The sequence below is a fragment of the Schistocerca nitens genome, chromosome 6 (genome assembly GCF_023898315.1).
Source record: "Schistocerca nitens isolate TAMUIC-IGC-003100 chromosome 6, iqSchNite1.1, whole genome shotgun sequence".
Classification (NCBI taxonomy): domain Eukaryota; kingdom Metazoa; phylum Arthropoda; class Insecta; order Orthoptera; family Acrididae; genus Schistocerca; species Schistocerca nitens.
Window position 1 is genome coordinate 227,534,481 of NC_064619.1, and position 21,392 is coordinate 227,555,872.

Genomic DNA, 21,392 nt, shown 5'->3' on the forward strand with positions numbered 1-21,392 from the left:
CTCTCTGTCCTGCTACTTCTTTTTTACTGACATTCTTCCTCTTGTTCTTTTCATTTTCATATTGTTTCCAGTCATGGATGTCAACCTTGCCTTTAAGTATTTGTGCATAATTTTTTTAATTTATTTTTGATGGCTGATATTCATTCAGTTCCCTTGTCATACACCACACCTCAGATCTTTTTCTCGGCTTAGGACGTAGAGTAAATGTCTTTCTTTAGTTACTTTTGAAATATACACTTACTTTCCACTATCTTCTTTTATTAGTTTCCAAAGAAAATGTTGAAACCTATTTTTTAAGTTTGTTGTATTTTTTCATCCCACAACACTATTTGCACCAATTGAATGATTTTGGGATCAGTCGTTTTTGTTTATATTATAAATACATTTTTATGGTTACATTTTTGGAGCTTGTCATTGATGTCAGAAGTGTTTATTGCATTATTTTTAACAGACAGAATGGTGAATACATTAAAAAATCCTATTTTGATGTTTTCTGTGTTGCAAGTATGTGCAAATTTATTTTGAAATACAAATTTACTAGTATTAAAAAATTAAGATGTTGTTTGCTTTTCTTAAACATGTAGACAGAGGCTTCATTTGTAAGTAATCCCAGTTTTGCAAATTGTCAAACTTCAGCCTTATTTGTGGTCGGTTTAGTTCAACTTGTATGACTCATATGTGAGAGACAGCCCTCTTAGCTCCTCCTTGCAGTAATGTGTAGTGCCTCTGAAATCTCATACCATACATCTCATTTAGTTCATTGATATGTGATGTTTTGAAAGAAAACTCATTTGGATGAGCTTAAAGTAAGCACTGGTTCTGGGAAGTTTGTAACAACAGAAGCACAGCATGAGAGTTCAACCAAGTTTATTTACTAAATCTTCACTTGTTTAAACAATGATGGTTCACGTGATAAAGCTGCAGAAATACATGGTGAAATTTGTACCAAATTAATGTGCAGATGCTTGTGAAACACTGCTTGTATGGTAATTTTGCCATTTCATCGAGATTCTGGTGTGTTACAAGAGTTTTTATTGCAGTGCAGTGTTGATGGCAAACAGTTAATACACTCAGCAAGTCTTGGAAGCATCTATTGTGACATACATTGCCATTGTGCTGTATATATGGTAAAGCACACACAATGTTCCAGGCATATTCTTTGCAATTATGGAAGGAGGAAAATGTTTGTGGAAATGAAGGGAAAGAGATATCCGTCATTGGATGATAATAAATGGGTAGTGAATTTAGCTTTTTTGTTGATGTTACATAGATTTACATGACTCAGATATCACTATAAGAAGAGAATCTACTTATCATTGAGGTCTGTGTTGAAATTAATGCCTTAATGGACCAGCTTTGTCCACCCGACAATTGGCTTGTACAGGAACAAACATTTCTTGATCATCTTTCATTACTGTGAGTACCTCCAGAGACGGCTTCCTTCCTTTACAAACAAGACATCAGGTTTCACCCAGTAAAGCGAAGTGAAGACCTGGCCAGGATGGCTGTACAGTTGTGCTTATCCACAAGAAACACAGAGAATGGGTGTTGTCAGCAAACACCCCAGCATTTTTGCAAGTGAAACCCTGTCACACACTAAACATCTATGCGCCACTGCTTGGTGCAGCACAATAGTTGAACATTGACCGACACTAGTTGTTGACAATACTTCTTGCACACTATCATTGGGACAACTTTTATTTACAGTGTAATTTCTGTGAATCCTTGTTTCATCAGAATAAAGCAGTATTCTTTTCTGAAACTAATTTGTCTCATTCACACACAATGACTCATTTATTCTGGTGCTTTTTAAAACCAAGTCTTATAGAAAGAAAAATTTCTGTCAGAAGTCCAGATCTCTGCACTAAAAGCAGCTGCAGTGGTTTTGCAAAATTGGTATTTCTTTTTATTATTCATATCACGGAACTTGCTGCGTAACAAGGCATATGTCTATATCATCAGTGAAATATTTAATGTGTGAACTTTTCTTCTTCTTCTTCTTCTTCTTCTTCTGTATAGTTGCTTGAATCCCACATTGCTCTGCACCATTCCCTCCTGCCATAATGTGCATACAACTGACTTAATCATCTTCTACGTTTTGTTTGAGCATTCCCTCATCGTTTCCAACTGTACTGCTGCTGATTTATCCTCCTCATCATCAATAAATTTGATTTGATTAACAGCAACCTATCAGACATGCCTGTGAAAGTGTTTTCCATGATCACTTTCCACGCTTTCACTGTGAGGTATCAACACCCACTACTTTGAACAGGAATGTTAACTATATCTACTGTACCTTGTCAGATGACAAAACAAGTTCCTACTAATTCCTGGCCTACAGTTCACTTACAGTAAACCAGGATCCCAACCCCCATTAATTTTCTTGTCAGTAGTGACCGTGTTCATAAAAAATCCATCAAAATTTTAATTGATCTTTTAAATAAAAGTAAAATACAGGAAATAATGTTAAAGAATGTGGAAGAAACCTGATTGCTTACTAATGAAACAAGTAAAAAGTCAGTTGTAGTTAATGCTGGAAGAAATGCAAAATCTTTTCAGAATATGACAGTGCTTAGAATTTACCAAATAGTGCCTCACTTGTAGCAGAATAGTTATTAATGTTCATCAATATAGCTGGCACATTCTCCTGATGACTCTGAAATAGTGCAATATGATGTGTTCTTACAGGTAAACAAACTTTATTCAGGACAAAATTAACCAGTTTAAAGTGTTCCCCCTGTTTAAACATTACCAATAAGTCTAGCTAATGTGCTGTGATTGGTTAAAGCTAACTGGTTTAATGTTGCCCACTTTACAATATGCATACTTCAGTAGCACCTTGAATAAGATATTGCATAATCCACTGCAAAATTTCACTAAACATGCCAAAGAAAGAGCAACATGTATAAAGATGGCTAATGCCAATTTACATATAATGAGACATAACATAAATTTTTTTTTAAAAAAGTAGAATATTTCTTATTATTGTAAGAAATCTGGAATGTGTAATACAAATGCTAATATATTTCAACAAAAACTTTTGCAGTAACATTTTAATGTGAAAAGCATTACACAGTGGATTCAGTTTTAGTTCAGTGCTTGAAATTGTTGGAAGTATTATTTAAAGGAATGTGTTGGAAAGTTATGTTCAGTGAATAACAACTGTGAGGAAATCCATGTATGAACTCATCAAAGCAAAGTTAAGTTTTATTGAATAAATCATTTAAAAATATATGTATAATTGTTATAGGAGAGTTGCTTAACCATCACAATATTCAGAGAAAGAAACTTACCTTAGTAATAGTCGTGTGTTGGCAGCACACAGACATATTTCAGTGATTGTAATCATTGTTAAATAATGCTGCTGAAGCTTTCCTCTTGAAATAGGTAGTTAGTGTGAAGGTGCAATAAAAGATTTACACTGATGAACCAAAACATTATGACCATCTACTTAATATCTTTTTTGTCCGTCTTTGGAATGAAATAATCACTGATTCTGCAAATGAGGGTTCTGGCAGTTTGCTGGTAGGTTTGTGGAGGTATGTGGCATTAGATGTCTACGTAAAAGTCATGTAATTCACATACATAATGTGTTGCTGATTTGTGTACGTAGTAATGGCGCCCTACACCAATGCAAATTTTTTCCATAGGATTTACACCAGGTGAATTTGGTTGCTGAGACATCAGTGTGAGTTCACTATAATTCTCCTCAAAGCACTGTAGTAAGTTCATGGCTCCAAGAAATGAACAGTTATTCTGCTGAAAGGGGACATTGCATTTGGGGAAGACATCAAGCATGGGGGTACAGGTCGTTTGCAGCTGTGATCATGTCTTCAATTACTGTGATGGTCTCGTGCACACTGCAATAGTAATTGACAATATAAGTGGGTTGACATGTAAACACACATGGGTGGTCAGCTGCGGAGCTCCATGTTCATCAGTGTTCGATGGATGGTGTGCTCCAAAACTCTTGTGCATGCACCGGCATTGTGCTCTTTTGGCAGGGACACCAATCATACTTCACAGAGCAGAGAAGCCTCCAAGCCCCACATTTTGTGAAGAGTTGTGGACATCCAAACATTTAGCACCTAGTGGTGGTTTCACTGCCCAATCTCTTTCCGTAGATGCTCATGACCGTATTATGTGAACATTTTGACCAGCTTCCCCGTTTTCAAGATACTCATTCACAGGCTCTGTGTAATAATAATCTGTCCGTTATCAAAGTTGCTTATCTCAAGGGATTTTCTCGCTTGATGCCCTCATCTTCACTAGGGTGATACCATGTCCTTGTCTGTTCCACCTGTATACTTTCGTTACCAAGTCACGTGCCTGCAATGCCACCAGGTGGCATCCATCGCGGCGGGCAGTGGTCATAATGTTTTGGCTTATCAGTGTAGTGTATATTATGGTCTTGCTGGTGGAAGCATTGGTGGCCAAATATGCAAAACAATTGTAATTCATAATGAACGATGTTGTGTTTGCCAATGTCACTGCACGTAAATGCACTTGCAACCACCATTCAAATGTGTAGTTTTTGTATACAATTTTAATTTGGCAGTTTGCATTGTGCTTTGTAAACTGTCCTGGTAAGAAATGTGTCTCTGTACTCTTCCCATGTCATCACAGTCTTTAAACCATTGCATGGAAAATTCATCCAATATGCATAACACTTAAATACATATTGTCCCCAATTTTTCTTCATTCCACAATACAGTGGTAAACAGGCCATGCATCCACAGCTATACCTCACTATTTATGCTCGCATATTGCTCAACAACCAACCAACAATAACTGCTATCTACTCATTGTTCATCAAAACTTGCTGCACTCTCGCTTTTGCAGAACATTATCCATAATTAAATCATATTAAATATTTTCAATTTAAGCATATACACATTATTAGGAGAAAAAACAGCATCAAACAATAAGAAAACAACAATAAATACAGCAAAATGAAAACCATTCAGTTTCTTGACTGTTACTAAGGATACCCAACCCAAGCTGAGATGTGTTATGTTATAAACAAATATTAGTACAAAAATTAAATGTATATAGAAATTTGGATTTATAGTCTTATCTTCACACTCTTTGCAAGGTAATAACTTTGCCAGCGTTTCGAGGCAATGTTTCAAGACTTGTGTAGCAAATTATTTAGCACTCAGTTGTCATGTACACCGTATTCTGTACCTTAGAAAGTTACATTAGAGGTAATTTTTGTAACATTTTCTTCTCTATTAAATTCGAAATATAGAACCATGGACTTACATTAATGATTCTGAGATGTACAGGTAAAACAATTTCCCAGGCTATTCATAAATCCAGCAAAATAAGTACATGCTAGGGTCCTTGTTCCCTTGCAAACAACTGCTTTGTTATCAGAAGAATTTAAAAAATGCAGAAAGGACAAAGCTTCGTGATCCAACACTGAAGAATTTTTCATGAGGATGATGAAATATATTGTAGGGCTTGTTTGAATTTTTACACAATACTTTTTTACATTATTTATATTACTCTCCAGTGTTCATGCCACTGAATGTTCAGTTGTTTCTTGTCTCTAATCAAATCAACTTGATCTCTATCAAAAAACTGTTCAAATATTGTATTAATAGTCCCAGCTGGTTATCTGTGATTTTTGTTTTGGGTGCATAGAACTGCAGAATCCTCTTCTTTCTATGCAGCACACACAGCAGTTGTAAGATTGCGTCTGTACTATCTACAGGGCAGAAGAAACAGAGAAACGGTGTTTTTCAATGGTGGGCATTATTATTTTCTGATGACATGATGAAATGTTCCCACTCAAGTTGCTATTCTTTTGTGGAGTATGTCTTGTTAATGGACCTGAACTGCACCTTTTATATGTTACATTTATATAAAAATATGAATTTTATTTTTGCTGTAAGAAATATGGCAGGATATAAATAAGTTAGCATTAAAGGAGGCCACTCACAGCAAAATGGAAGTGTTCAGTTCAGGGTTGCCACAGGTTCTGGAAACCAGGGGATTTCAGGCACATTAGGGAAATCTGGAGGGGGGGGGGGGGAAGAAGCCACTGGAAAAACTTTTTTTGGTCCCAGCAGATCAAATGGTTTGTTTACTGAGGTGTCAGGCATTGTCGCTGGCTGGATGCAGCTGAGTATGTTTGTCACTTCTGTTCTCCTTATTACTCCTGCTTTCCTGCTTCCTACCACTCCCTTCAGCTTGCAGTCAGTGTTGCCACCATTTCTTACTGTTGACCTAGCGGCTGCCGACGAGAGACAGGTTGGCACGGGGAGTGGTTTATTTGGATCTGATTCTCAGAGACTGAAGAAGCAGTGGCCGGAGACGCAATCCTGTGCATGAGTTGTGTTTGAGTGATTGTGTGAATGTGTATGTGCTCTTGTTTTCTGACAAAACCTATGGCTGAAAGTTTAGTTGTGAGAATGTGATTGTGTTTTCTACGGGTCTATCTGTGGTTCAGCAATCTTCTTTATGGTGAGTTATTATTGATTATCAGAGAATTCGAACAAAGTGTCTGTCGCATGGATTGATCACCGTGGTCTCATTTCATCAACATGCTCTCTGTCACTTGTGAATAGCTGGCCATGCGAGTGGACTTCCACTACGGGCCAAAACAGCAAGCCACTTCTGCGGGTATCTGTAATGGATCAGGCCTGCCGATCTGAAGCCATTCAGTTCCACTAGTGTGCAGGCACTGCCCGTCAGATCTGGTCTCACCGATCTGCCCGCAGGCCAGGTCTGTTTGTGTGTGACCTAATGTAACGTATTTTCATCATTTATCCATGGACCTAAGACTGCAGTGCTCCTCAGCAGGCCAGAGGCCACGGGTGATGGATTTCAGGAATTGCGACTGTGTTACCGCAAGAACATTGTACAGTGTGTCATTTTATTTGTCCTAGTACATTTTGGCACTTCAAAAGTAGTTTATATGTTAGAAAATATGGACGGTAAGAAGAAGACAGTTGTCAGTCGTTGGCAGTTTGTACACTAATGTACTCAGATATTTCTCGAAAGAGAAATCACACTATACCTGTAAAATAAAATAGAAAGAAACATTCCACATGGGAAAAATATATTAAAAACAAAGATTCCATGACTTACCAAACGGGAAAGCGCTGGTAGACAGACACAATAAAAAACACACACACACACACAGAATTTCAAGCTTTCGCAACCAACAGTTGCTTCGTCAGTAAAGAGGGAAGGAGAGGGAAAGACGAAAGGATGTGGGTTTTAAGGGAGAGGGTAAGGAGTCATTCCAATCCCGGGAGTGGAAAGACTTACCTTAGGGAGAAAAAAGGACAGGTATACACTTGCGCGCGCGCTCACACACACATATCCATCCACACACATACAGACACAAGCCTTTTTTTACAAGGGCAGTTTGGTTGAATCTGGGAGTGGGGCTGAAGGTGAGGCCTTTGGATAGGACAGAGGTTTCGGATTGGGAGAGAGGTTTGGAGGAAAGGTTAACTACTGAATTGGGGTGTTGTGGTTCCAGATTGTGTTGACTAGAATTTTGAGGTGTTGGGGGGAGTGGAGCTGGAAGTGGGAGATTGAGTAGATGGGAGAGACTGGGTCTGTTTGCAATGAGAGGAGGTTGAGGTTTCTTGGAAAGGTTGTGGAGGGTGAGTGAGTTGCCTTTCCGGAGGTGGGAAACCAGGAGATTGGATAGTTTTTTGAGGTGGAGGGTGGCATGCTGTTCTAATTTGCAGTTGGCCTGTAGGAGGATGCTCTGAACAGCCGGTGTGGATGTGGGAGAGGAAAGATTGAGGACTTTGATTAAGGATAGGAGTTGACGGGTGTGTTCATTGGCTGAGTCGATGTGTAGGTGAAGGATTAGGCGGGTGAGGGCTATGGATTGTGCAGTTTGGAACTGGTATAGGGACTGATGGAAAGAAGGATTACAGCCAGAGATGGGAACTTTAAGTGTGAGGCCTTTGGGAGTAATGCCAAATGTCAGACAAGCCTGAGTAAATAAAATATGGGAGTGTAATCTGGCTAGGGTGAGGGCATGTTTGCGGAGGGAATGTAAATAAAATTTAATGGGGTCGTTGTAGGGATGTTGTGAGGGTGACATGGTATTAGAAGGTGGAAAGGGTAACATGAGGCTAAAGTGAAAATAAAAATATATAGGGAGAGATAAAGATGTGAAAAAAGTCGAAAAAGTGTTGGTTTGAGATGAGCTATGTTGATCCTGTGCTGAACTAAGGTTGGTACAAAGGTTAGGTAGTTGTGTAGCCTCCAAAACACGTTAAAGGGTGGAGAAATTCTGGAAAATTTCGGAAAAGCTGTGTGTAAATGTATTCAAAGGACTGGTTATGTACTGGCAGATTATGAAAATGAGGCTAACAATTGTCTGACGAAGAAATAATAACGTTTAAACCTGTGGGAAGCTGCTAAAAAATGTTCGGTTATGTGGGAAAAAACGGGAATGGAAATAAAACGAAAGTTGTTGGAAATAGCTGAAATGGTTGTTTAATGCGTGAAAGGAACTGAAGCTGTGAAATAGTATTCACGAGGTTACACGAAATGTTTGTAAACTGGCAACAGTGGATTTTATAGCAGCGGTAATGTTGAAAGCGTTATAAATTTTTATGTTATGGTTTGGAAGTAAATTACGTATTATTGAGTATATTTAGGCAGGATAAAATGTATGGTAGATTACGGAAAAAAGGGAAGATGAATACAAAGTGAAACTACTTGTACAAACAAAAAGTGAAAGAAAGATGACAGAAAAGATTTCGAAATGCAACAGTGACAATAACAAACGTAATTGTTGGGTTCAAATTAATGATATAAATAAAATAGAAAGAAACATTCCACATGGGAAAAATATATTAAAAACAAAGATTCCATGACTTACCAAACGGGAAAGCGCTGGTTGACAGACACAATAAAAAACATACAAACACACACACAGAATTTCAAGCTTTCACAACCAACGGTTGCTTCGTCAGTAAAGAGGGAAGGAGAGGGAAAGACGAAAGGATGTGGGTTTTAAGGGAGAGGGTAATCCCGGGAGCGGAAAGACTTACCTTAGGGGGAAAAAAAGGACAGGTATACACTCTCGCGCGCGCGCGCGCACACACACATATCCATCCACACATATACAGACACAGCAACCATTGGTTGCGAAAGCTTGAAATTCTGTGTGTGTGTTTGTGTGTTTTTTATTGTGTCTGTCTACCAGCACTTTCCCGTGTGTAAGTCATGGAATCTTTGTTTTTAATACACTCCTGGAAATTGAAATAAGAACACCGTGAATTCATTGTCCCAGGAAGGGGAAACTTTATTGACACATTCCTGGGGTCAGATACATCACATGATCACACTGACAGAACCACAGGCACATAGACACAGGCAACAGAGCATGCACAATGTCGGCACTAGTACAGTGTATATCCACCTTTCGCAGCAATGCAGGCTGCTATTCTCCCATGGAGACGATCGTAGAGATGCTGGATGTAGTCCTGTGGAACGGCTTGCCATGCCATTTCCACCTGGCGCCTCAGTTGGACCAGCGTTCGTGCTGGACGTGCAGACCGCGTGAGACGATGCTTCATCCAGTCCCAAACATGCTCAATGGGGGACAGATCCGGAGATCTTGCTGGCCAGGGTAGTTGACTTACACCTTCTAGAGCACGTTGGGTGGCACGGGATACATGAGGACGTGCATTGTCCTGTTGGAACAGCAAGTTCCCTTGCCGGTCTAGGAATGGTAGAACGATGGGTTCGATGACGGTTTGGATGTACCGTGCACTATTCAGTGTCCCCTCGACGATAACCAGTGGTGTACGGCCAATGTAGGAGATCGCTCCCCACACCATGATGCCGGGTGTTGGCCCTGTGTGCCTCGGTCGTATGCAGTCCTGATTGTGGCGCTCACCTGCACGGCGCCAAACACGCATACGACCATCATTGGCACCAAGGCAGAAGCGACTCTCATCGCTGAAGACGACACGTCTCCATTCGTCCCTCCATTCACACCTGTCGCGACACCACTGGAGGCGGGCTGCACGATGTTGGGGCGTGAGCGGAAGACGGCCTAACGGTGTGCGGGACCGTAGCCCAGCTTCATGGAGACGGTTGCGAATGGTCCTCGCCGATACCCCAGGAGCAACAGTGTCCCTAATTTGCTGGGAAGTGGCGGTGTGGTCCCCTACGGCACTGCATAGGTTCCTACGGTCTTGGCGTGCATCCGTGCGTCACTGCGGTCCGGTCCCAGGTCGACGGGCACGTGCACCTTCCGCCGACCACTGGCGACAACATCGATTTACTGTGGAGACCTCACGCCCCACGTGTTGAGCAATTCGGCGGTACGTCCACCCGGCCTCCCGCATGCCCACTATACGCCCTCGCTCAAAATCCGTCAACTGCACATACGGTTCACGTCCACGCTGTCGCGGCATGCTACCAGTGTTAAAGACTGCGATGGAGCTCCGTATGCCACGGCAAACTGGCTGACACTGACGGCGGCGGTGCACAAATGCTGCGCAGCTAGCGCCATTCGACGGCCAACACCGCGGTTCCTGGTGTGTCCGCTGTGCCGTGCGTGTGATCATTGCTTGTACAGCCCTCTCGCAGTGTCCGGAGCAAGTATGGTGGGTCTGACACACCGGTGTCAATGTGTTCTTTTTTCCATTTCCAGGAGTGTATATACCTGTAAAATAATAGATGTAACACAGTGTGTAATAACCAACAATAACGAACATAGTACAACAAATATTTTATTGATGGTCACCTATAGTGTTGGTTTACACAACTGTCTCCTGCCTTGTACAATTCTTTCAAGAGGCCTACTTTTTTCTGAGGTTACTTCTGAAATCAGTGAAGGTATTTTAAATCTGTCTTGCGACTCCAATGAACTGTCTGTTTTTGTCAACAGATGTGTTTCGTTTTACTGAAATAAAATAACATCAGTGGATTTAATGAAGCACATATACCATTTGGCTTGCTTTCTCTGTCTAATAACAGCACATTACAAAAGATGTACATGTTAGTACCTAAAATATCTGCTCACATGTTTAGAAATACAGAAGTCCTTAATTTTTTTGTCAACTTACATCTTTGCTTACCCTTGAGATCTCAAAATTTGTCTGGGAAAAATGCTAAAACTTGTCTGGAAATCAGGGAAATATCAGGAAATTTCACTTGGGGAAACTTGTGGCAACCCTGTTGTTGTCAACAGGCACACACAAAATGCCTGTGAACAACTCAATGCTTCTGCTTTTGTGTGAATTTTATTTTTATATGACTCTAATAAAATGTTATTGCTATTCCAATTCAACCATTTCATTGACATTTCACAATATATCTGAAGTGCAACCTGCCTGATCCTCTGGGAAAAATAAAAGCTGTTACCTAATGGGAACTACCAGTATCACAGCAATCTGGCTTGACGAGAAATACAAAAATATTTTGTTCTTAGAATTGGTCTCCACAAGTTGTATTTTTATGTTACCATTCAGTCTGGCATGATGCAGCCAACATGGTTTTACCCTCATGCCTTAATGTCTTCTTCTCAGGATAGCACTTAAAACCAAATGTCCTGATTTATTTGTTGGATGTGTTCAGATATCTGCCATTCCTACAATTTTAGCTCTCTACTGCTTCCTCCTGTACCATGGAAATTATTCCCAAATCTTTTAATACATGTCCCATTATCCTGTTCCTTCCTTTCCTCACTGAATCTATGTGAAGCTACTACCTTCTCAGCCCAATCAATCTTTCGTAATGCATGTACAGCCTCGTGTGTGTGTGTGTGTGTGTGTGTGTGTGTGTGTGTGTGTGTGTGTGTGTGTTTGCAAATGATGTCAAGTTAATTAGCTAAATTGTTAATTTGATCTTTCAATTTACAGGTCACTGGTAGACCAGTACTTTGGTGGTACCTTTGATGTTGAATTGAAGTGTACAGAGTCCGAAGATGAACCTCCAAGTCACAGCATAGAAAACTTTCTGCAGCTGAGTTGCTTCATATCGCAAGATGTCCGATACATGCATTCAGGCTTAAGATCTGTGAGTATATAGTAAATGTCTTCTCTTCATGTCGGAATATAGCCAGGTTGACCCATAAGTGCTTAAGTGTGGTGCATATTGTTATTTCAGTCCCAGGCTATTGTCATCTTTGTGAATGTGTGTGTCATTGCCATAAAATGTAGATAATTTAGTGAAGTACCCAAGGCAAAACAGTGACTCTCCTTGTTTGTGTCTGTATCTGGAAATAAGACAGGATATCCAAAATATATCATATGACTATATTGTTACATTCCATCCTGGATTTTCCACTGTTTGAGATACCATAATTGTAGCAACCTCCCAGTTACCACTTTGTAAATTTTTGTTGTTATTGCTAAACTTATTTAAACATTACATTTTTCTTCTGCTGTGTATAGTACACTCCCGATTATCTGGGGTAATGTGGGGCAGATGATGTGTGACAAATTGAAAAACGTGAATAGTAGAGAGATTTGAAAACACGTGTTCTTTGTTCAAAAGTTTATCAAATTTCTGTTCATAGACATTGTAGGCATGGTTATTTCTTAAATGAGTCTGTGATGATGGTCTGCTTCTGAGAGGAACTGACATTTTTTCGCATGGCAGTTTGAATTTTTCTTGCAGCAATAATGCAGTTGTACTGAAAGGCCCTCTGGCTCATATAATCTAGAAGGGTATCAGCACACTGCAATGCGGGATAGTGTCTGACAAGGTCACTGTCTTCATCCCCACTTTCACATTCACTGTCCTCTTTGTTTTATTCTGAAGCAGCAGTCACAATTTCGGCATCGCTCTTGTACTGGAAGTCGGATTCACACTTGTCAGTCTTCAGCCACTCATTCAAATTTTCATCATCGACATCTTCAGAAGCATGTAAATACATTGCCAGATTCACCATTCGTGCAGTTGTTTTTTGCTCATCACTGAAACCTACAAATCACTATCTTTTATATCTGGAAGAATTTTCCTCCATGATCGAACTAGGGTATGGGGTTTGGTTTGCTACCAGCATCAGAAATACAATGTATGCTATCTAGATTCGTCAGCTGCTTCCAGAATACCACCAAATCATCCTCATCAACTAGCTTTCTCAGTAGAACAGCCCAGTAGTGCCGTTTTATTGATGAAGTTAAGCCTTGCTACAATTGGCTGTATAATGGTGGTCATGTTAGGAGCTGAAAACTTAGTTATGATGAGACCATAATCAGATACGAGAATCCTTTTATTGGGATGTGAAGACGTGTTATCAAGCAATAAAACGGCCTTCTTTGGCAATCCTTTCTCTTCTAGAAATTATCAAACTTGTGGCAGAAAATGAGTGTGGAACCAGTTTTTGAACAATTTCACTATCCATCCATGTTATTTTTTATTGTAATAATATACAAGGAGCTCTTAGTTGCAATATCCTTGAATGCCCCCCCCCCTCGCGCACGCCCCCCCCCCTCCCCCCCCCCCCCACACACACACACACACTACCCCTGCAATCACTAGTAGTTTCACTTTGTGGTTTCCAGAAACATTAACAATGCACAAACCTGTAGTGTGTTCTTTACACAGCTTAATCCAAGAGCATGAACTTTGCTCTTAAAAGCAAGAGTTCTGGCTGGTAGACATTAACAACACAGACCACTTTCATGTGTGTTATAAATTTAGTCTGTTGTGAAGTTCTGTTCTTCCACAAATTTATGGAACCCTTCCCAGAAGAAGTCAAATGCCACAACATTTGAACTAAGCCAATCTCGTTGCACAGTAAGTTTGTGAATCCCATGATGTTTGAAACTGGTTAGCCATCCAGATGAGGCATTAAATTCTCTCTCTAACCCTAGAGCTTCATAAAAATTTCTAGCTTTTTTGGCACCCATTGCACATGAAACACTGACACATGTTCATTTTTGGCTAAACAATTGCAGAAGGGCAGCATCTAGTTCATCAAATGTAGATCTCTTCATGCTTTTTTGTACAGGTAGTTCAGAACTAGAATCACATTTCCTTACAAAATCCATTTCTTTTTAATGTGTTGAACAGTCTGCATTCCAATACCGTAATTAGCACTTGGTTGTCCAGCCGTTTCCCCCTTCTTAAATTCTTCAGTTAATTTAAATTTCTGTTTTAATGCCAACATGTTTCTTGCATTTCTCCTTCATCTCTTTTACAAATTTCATTCAGCTTGCGTCATTGGCACTTGTATTCCAATTAACACAAGAGAACTCAAGTTTGTTTTCGATTTACATGGAACAGGCTGGCTGAAAACGGTGGAAACAGTACCTGTTATCACACAATAGTTGTTTGCGCAATGAAAGTCGCTCCTCCTGCCACATGGTGGGTTGTCTATTGTGCGTTCTAAAGAAAAAGATTGCATGTATTTTTTTATACATGAATAATCTGCAAACCAGGTAATTCACACACAAATAATCAGGAGTACAGTGTATTTTATTTCCTGATTACATGGACTGAGAACACTTGTGTTTTATAGAGCTGTGTGGCATCCAGGGGGCATAATGGGATAAAATCAGTTTGTGTAAAGTGTTTTTAGAAAACAATGTCCCTGTGCCATTTGTACATGTTATATTACTTGATCATAATGATGTAAACAGTGATCCATTCAGCTTTGTAATTCTTAATTTCTCCTGACATAATTCTTGAAGAAAAAGTTCATGTATGAATAGCTGGATGTCAGTTTTCAGTGGGCTCAATATTTCACCAAGCAACCACATTACCTCCTTTCGCCTTCCTTCCGAACTGACACTCCATCAGTGGCCCACACCCGAGGACAGGCTAGAGTCTCCTTCCTCCCTCTCTCCCTCGGACCAAATGGTTGCTCTGTCCACAGTCCGCACACAGCCCAGACACATCTTCAGTCTGAAATCTGAGTAGAATTGTCTTCAGTGAAGAGTCACACTTCAAATTGAGCCCCAATGACCAGTTAGTTGTCTGGAGATGCTCCCGACAGCGGAGGAATACCAGCTTGTCCACAATGGCACGACAAGCAGGAGTGACGAACTGGGATGCCATTACTTTTCTTAGCAGAGCCTCTTTGGTCGTAATCCACGGCACCCTCGTAATACTGCAATACATCGACATTATTCTAAACCCTGTTTAGTTGCCCTTCATGTCAAGCGAGTATACATGCCAGCAAAATACCACCCACCTGCACCAACAAGTGTTTTACTGCTTGTCTTTGTGTTTGCCGGATCGCTTTCCAACTGAGAATGTTAGAAGCATTAAGGATGAACCAGATCAGGATTTTGACGATCTAACATGCAAATTGGACGAAATTTGGCACAATATTCCTCAGGGGGATGTCCTACACATCTTAACAATCTGTGCCAAGTCAAATAAGTGCTTGCATAAGGCCCAGAGGTAGACACATTATTGACTTGCTCAATTTGCGAAGCTCTTTCTCTTAAATAAATCATCCAATTTTTTTCTGAAATTGATATCATTTATTTGTCTGCACATATACATCACATTCGTCAATATCCATCCCATTCTGATAATTACTTCGTGGCAATTTTTTGTCCTAGAGTGTATTTTAAACTTGGATATTATACACATTGATTATCTTAGGTTATGTATGGCTGTGAGTCATATACGAAGGTTGGAACTTAAATAGTGTGTAGAACCTGTTGCCAGCGATGTGGAAAGCGTAGTATACCATTAGCAGAGCCTGTTCTGTTGATGGTGTGAATGGAGCAGTCTACTGCCTGTTGAATCACTGGAACAGTTCTGAAGCGAATGCTACAAAGTAGTTACGTTATCTTCGGAATCAAATCAAAGTCACAAGGACTTAAGTCTGGGGAGTATGGTGGATGGTACAGTAATTCTCAGTCCCATCGACCTAACAGAGCAGCCACAGCTTGCGCTGTATGCGCCCTCGCATTGTCGTGCAAAATGATGGGTGGGTTGTGCAGAAAGTGTCGCTGCTTCTTTCGCAAATTTGGTCACAGGTGATGCTCCAAAAATGAACAGTAATACTGTACATTGATGGCCTGCCATGGAGGAACATAATGCGTTAGGATAACACCATCATAGTCTTACACGAGAATCTCCCTAACTTTCACCATACTGAGGCTATGACGCACTTTCGACTTTCGTGGCAACCCCTAATGACACCATTCGTTGGATTGGCGTTTCAGTTTTGGCTTCTACAATGTGGCCCATGTCTCATCCAGTGTTACGATATGGCGTAAGAAAGCCTCTCCTTCGCGCTCGTAGCACTCAGTGCATCTGAGCAGTGTTGTAACCCATCCATTTCTGTATTTCCCTCAAGTCACGCGGAACCCATCGTGATGCAATTTTTCACATGCTCAGGTGTCCCTTCGGGATGCGAAGCACAGTCTTATGCGCTAACCCGGTTGCGTGGGCAAGCTCACGCATTGTATGGCGTCAATCACTGTCCACTAACGAGGCAACAGCATGCCCTACTTCTTCAGAGACTCTAGGATGACCTGCCCGATGCATGTCTGCCACAGTGTGCTGACCTTTGTTGAAGGCTTTTACCCAGTGTGCCACTGTTCTTTACGGCAACGCTGTTTTCCTGCATGCCTCTTGAAGACCTTGATGACGCTGTCGTTCTGTACACTCTCTGGCACATTCAATCTTGATCCATCTCCGTTGTTCCTGCTTCAAAAACGTAGTGACACCATTATGTTAGACCACTTGCTCACAAGTGACTGTGTTTCTCTTGATTGTGCACACACCGGTGACGTGGGACGGGCTCACAAGTGACTGTGTTTCTCTTGATTGTGCACACACCGGTGACGTGGGACGGGCAAGTCCATTTGCTCGGAGGTAAGGTAGGTATCTCAACAATGTGTGCTATCAGCGACAATAGTAGATTCCATTGCATAGTGTCACCACCATTGCATAGTGTCCTACCTACGTACTTGGTAACTGTCAGAAATATTTACACAACCTGTTATGCACTAGACTATAACCTACCTGTCTGATTTATGACTTTACATTGTTGAGTCATTTATGAGTAGTACCGTATTTACTCGAATGTAAGCCGCACTTTTTTTCCCAGTGTTTGTAATCCAAAAAACCACCTGCGGCTTAGAATCGAGTGCAAAGCCAGCGGAAATTCTGAAAAAAGTTGGTGGGTGCCGCCACAACTTACTTCTGCCGTCGAATATATGTAGTGCTACACAGGCATGCTTTGTAGGCACAAAGATAAATACTGGCGCCAAAACCTCTGCGTCAGTAAATAAATTAAAAAAAAAAGGTGGAAGACGAGCTATTTTCAATGTACTACGAAAATCCGACTGGCAAGACTTTTGGGATGTTTGTCAATATGGCCAACTCTACGTTCTGAATTTTTTCCTACCTGTGAGAAGAGATGGTTGATATAATAGCAACTTTTATAAATTGTGAATCAAATGCAGTATTCTCGTCACCATAAGAATAATACGCATATAAACATTTTGCCATGTATTGTTTCATGTTTGCTGCTATCTCATTTAAATCTGGTCTGCCTAATAAACTACGAAACTAGTGAGACAACAGCAAACGCGGAAGAATATAAATATCATGTCATGTTTATATTCGTATTATTCTTATGCTTAATAGTGATACAATCAGAAATGAAGCACGGCAATTGCCTAGATTTTTAAATCTAAGATGACTCTAATTTCTGTGTAGAATGTAATGTACTAAGGAGGCGCCTGCAAAGATTTACAAACGGAGAAAAATTTTCGCTAAACTCTCGTTCAGAACATCTTCTATCATACGCAGTCTATTATTTGGTTCTTGTTGATCATTATCAAAGAAAGTAGCAGTGTAAGTAACAACAAATAGCAGTTTCTTGCCATTGTTTCGCTAATGAGACGATTCCTCTCTCTCTCTCTCTCTCGCTCTCTCCCCCCGTTTTTTTTTTTTTTTTTTTTTTTTTTTAAATAGGAAAAAAAGCGGCGGTAGCGCACACAAAAGCAAGCCATGCCGCGAGCGGCGACAGGCCGTAAACACGCACTATCAGAATGCGACAAACAATGCATGACACAGTACAGTAACGCATTTTCAGCTTAGAGTGACGTAAACACCTTTAACAAAGAAAATTGTGCTTATCAGATCAAAGAAAATTAAGCTATCAATTCAAACCAGACGAAGCACGTGGAAAAGGAAGGGTACCCGTATAAATACGGACGGAGCGCCTGACGCATAGCAATGGCTACCTGGTAGAGCTTAACTGCTAACTTACGACTCGAACCAAACTACTGTAGCTGTATCGTCATTCATTCGACCTAAATTGTGTCTCATATTACAATGGACCAACTTTGTTTCGATTTGGAGATGCGGCCTATAATTTTTCTCTCCCCTTGAATTTCGAGTCTCAAATTTCAGGTGCGGCTTAGATTCGGGAAAATATTTTTTCCTTTATTTCGAGTCTCATTTTTCAGGTGCGGCTTAGATTCGAGTGCGGCTTAGATTCGAGTAAATACGGTATACATTTTTGATCCATCTGATATACTATGTTGTAATGAAACAATGGAAAATCCAGTGTGGAATGTAACAATATTATGAAAAGGAAAGTTGTTACTCACCATATAGTGGAAATGCTTAGTCGCAGATAGGCACAACAAAAAGACTGCCACAAATCAAGTTTTCGGCCATCAAGGCCTTCATCAACAATAGACGACAGACACACTGTGGTTTCAGCTGCCTGAGACTGTGTGTGTGTGTGTGTGTGTGTGTGTGTGTGTGTGTGTGTTGTCTATTGTTGATGAAAGCCTTAATGGCCGAAAGCTTTATTTGTGACAGTCTTTTTGTTGTGCCTTTCTGCAATTCAGCATCTCCATTATATGGTGGGTAGCAACTTTTCTTTTCATGATATTGCTACTACTTTGTAAGTAATGTGTGTGATTTTTACGTTCATAAGTAGAATCCTGAGGGTTTTTTTTCCATCTGTAAACTACTTAAGTTTTTTGTTGCTGTTTAGTTTTCCACTGATACTGGATATAAAAACTGAAACGGATAAGTATAACATTAAATGAAGTCTGGAGAGAAACAGAATGATCATGTAGCAATCTCTAGGAGAGCAATTAAGATAATAATGAATGTTAAAGTACAAAGAGGTGCCCAGTTTGACTCGGATCATTACCTCTCCAAGATGAAATTAATTTTGATCCCTCTCAATAAGGCCGTGAAAACTGGAAATAAAATTCATAAATATGATGATGCGAAGCTCAAAATCAGTCTAGACGTATTAGATAAATACAACCAGCAACTGACATTTGAATCTCATAAATGAATGGACATTGCCTCCAATATCCAACAAGCCACTAATACTGCAATCATGGAATATAAAAAGAGAAAACATAGATGGTGGAATGAGGTTTGTGGTGAGGTGGTGGCCCAAAGAACAAATGCCTGGGAAAAGGGGAACTCAACCAGGAGGGTTGAAGATTTTGATTTATTCCATGAAGTTCGAAAATATGCAGCTAGAACTTTATAAAGGGCTAAGCGATAGTATGAGAAACAGCAGTTAGAACAGATTGATCAGGATTTCCGCAGAAACAATGCCATAGTCTTCTATCAGACATTTAAGTCGAATTTGAAAGGATACCAAGCCCTTAGTCTTTGTTTTAGAGACGAAAATGGAAAGCTCAGCCTGACCAACAAAGAAAACTGCACGATCATGTCTCGTTAGTTTGAAAATCTACTTAATTGTGTTGAACTGAAAGAAAGATTTCCTGTATGTCCCCCAATCCACAAATTACCCAACTCATCTCCACCTGGTAAAGAGGAGATCAGAGAGATCAACAACAACATTAAGAATAATAAGGCATCTAGAGAGGATTCAATAGTGGTGGAACTACTGAAGCTGGCAAATAATAAAACTATAGATGTACTAGTCCAACTTTTTGAGGAGATATGGAGAACTGGGATGATACCAACTGAACGGCAGTCAGCTTTAATCCATCGTCTACACAGAAAAGGTGCTAAAAAGAATGTCAGTAACTATAGGGGCATCTCATTGGTATCTGTTCCATATAAGATTCTCTCCAAAGCATTACAGAACAGAGTAGGTCATCTTGACCAACTGATTGGGGAATATCAAGCTGGTTTCCGAAAGGGCTGTTCATGCCCAGAACAGCTCTTTAACCTGAAGAATATCATTAGGTACAAAAAGAAAAAGGAAAGAAAAGAAAGAAAAACTGGAGGAAATAATCATGTGGTCGTGTCTGTTGATTTTTAGAAGGTGTATGACACCATCAACCGAGAGACAGAGTTTGGGATGGATGATACATCTAAAAAGCTGATCAAACACTCTCACTAACACAGAGTCAGAAATAAAATTTATGGGTGAGATTTCAAAACCCTTTACAATCAAAACGTGAGTAAAACAAGGAGACGGGCTATCCCCACTCCTTTTCAACTGCGTGTTGGAAAAGGTCATTTGAGAGTGGAGAAAGTTGTTAGCACAAGAAGATACAAATGAAGAGCAGCTCAGGCTTGGTCCTAAGGCCAAAGGGGTTTACATTGACTGCTTGGCCTTTGCGGATGACGTGGCCATTTTTGCTAACAACATATAGAGTCAGCAGTCAACAAGATCAATAGGCTATCAGAAAGTGCTGAAAAAGTTGGACTCCAGATCTCTACTCAAAAGACAAAATATATTACAAACATCTGTGATGGATCTGAATGGATGATCACCAATCTTGCAAAAATCAGACGAGTTAAGAATTTCAGGTATCTCGGTGAAGTCATGTAGGAGAATGGGTTAGAAGAAAAAGCAGTTAATGTCAGGATGAGGCAGTTAGACCAGGCATACCAAATGACAAAGAATAACTGTAACAAAAAGTCTTTGACTATAGGGGCCAAGTTCCAACATTATAATACAGCTGTAAAACCTGAGGGCTTATATGCGTCTGAAACTTTGACCATGCATAGACAAGGTCAAACTGAGTGGCTGGAAAAGCGAGAACGTAGGATATTAAGGGAAATCCTAGGTAATAGATGGGTTGATGGACAATGGCGAATGAGAGCAAATGAGGACATGTACAATAAGACAGAACCTATCACAGCATCCATTAAGAAGAGACGATTATTATTTTACGGTCATCTCATGAGGATGGACAGTGATCAACTAACAAAAAGAATACGGAGTTTCATCCAATCCCAGAAAACAAGGCTGAGATGATTCAAAGAATGTGAAAAATATATTAGGCAGATTGGTATCTCAGAGAAAGAAATTCCTGACAGGAACAAATTTAGAAGATTGGTGAACAACTACCAAGGTTTTAAAATGGCACCAATGTTCAAAAGACGTACAGGACCTTTGTCCGAAGAGCATAAACAGACACTTCTTGATGGGCTCAGAAGATACTGGCAAGAAGTCAAAGCTCAAACAAGAGCAAGATCCAGATCCAGACACTAAAATGAAATTGGTTGTTACCACG

The 21,392-nt window shown here is 40.2% G+C and overlaps 1 protein-coding gene across 1 annotated transcript in view; it reads left to right on the plus strand.

Annotated features, from left to right (window-relative positions):
• The window catches only part of LOC126262228 (ubiquitin carboxyl-terminal hydrolase 14), a 122,477-nt gene that overhangs the window by 69,334 nt on the left and 31,751 nt on the right, over positions 1 to 21,392 (plus strand). Inside the window, exon 6 of the mRNA XM_049958681.1 lies at positions 11,859 to 12,015. Within this exon, the coding sequence (XP_049814638.1) occupies positions 11,859 to 12,015 (157 nt within the window). The remainder of the gene's footprint in view (positions 1 to 11,858; positions 12,016 to 21,392) is intronic.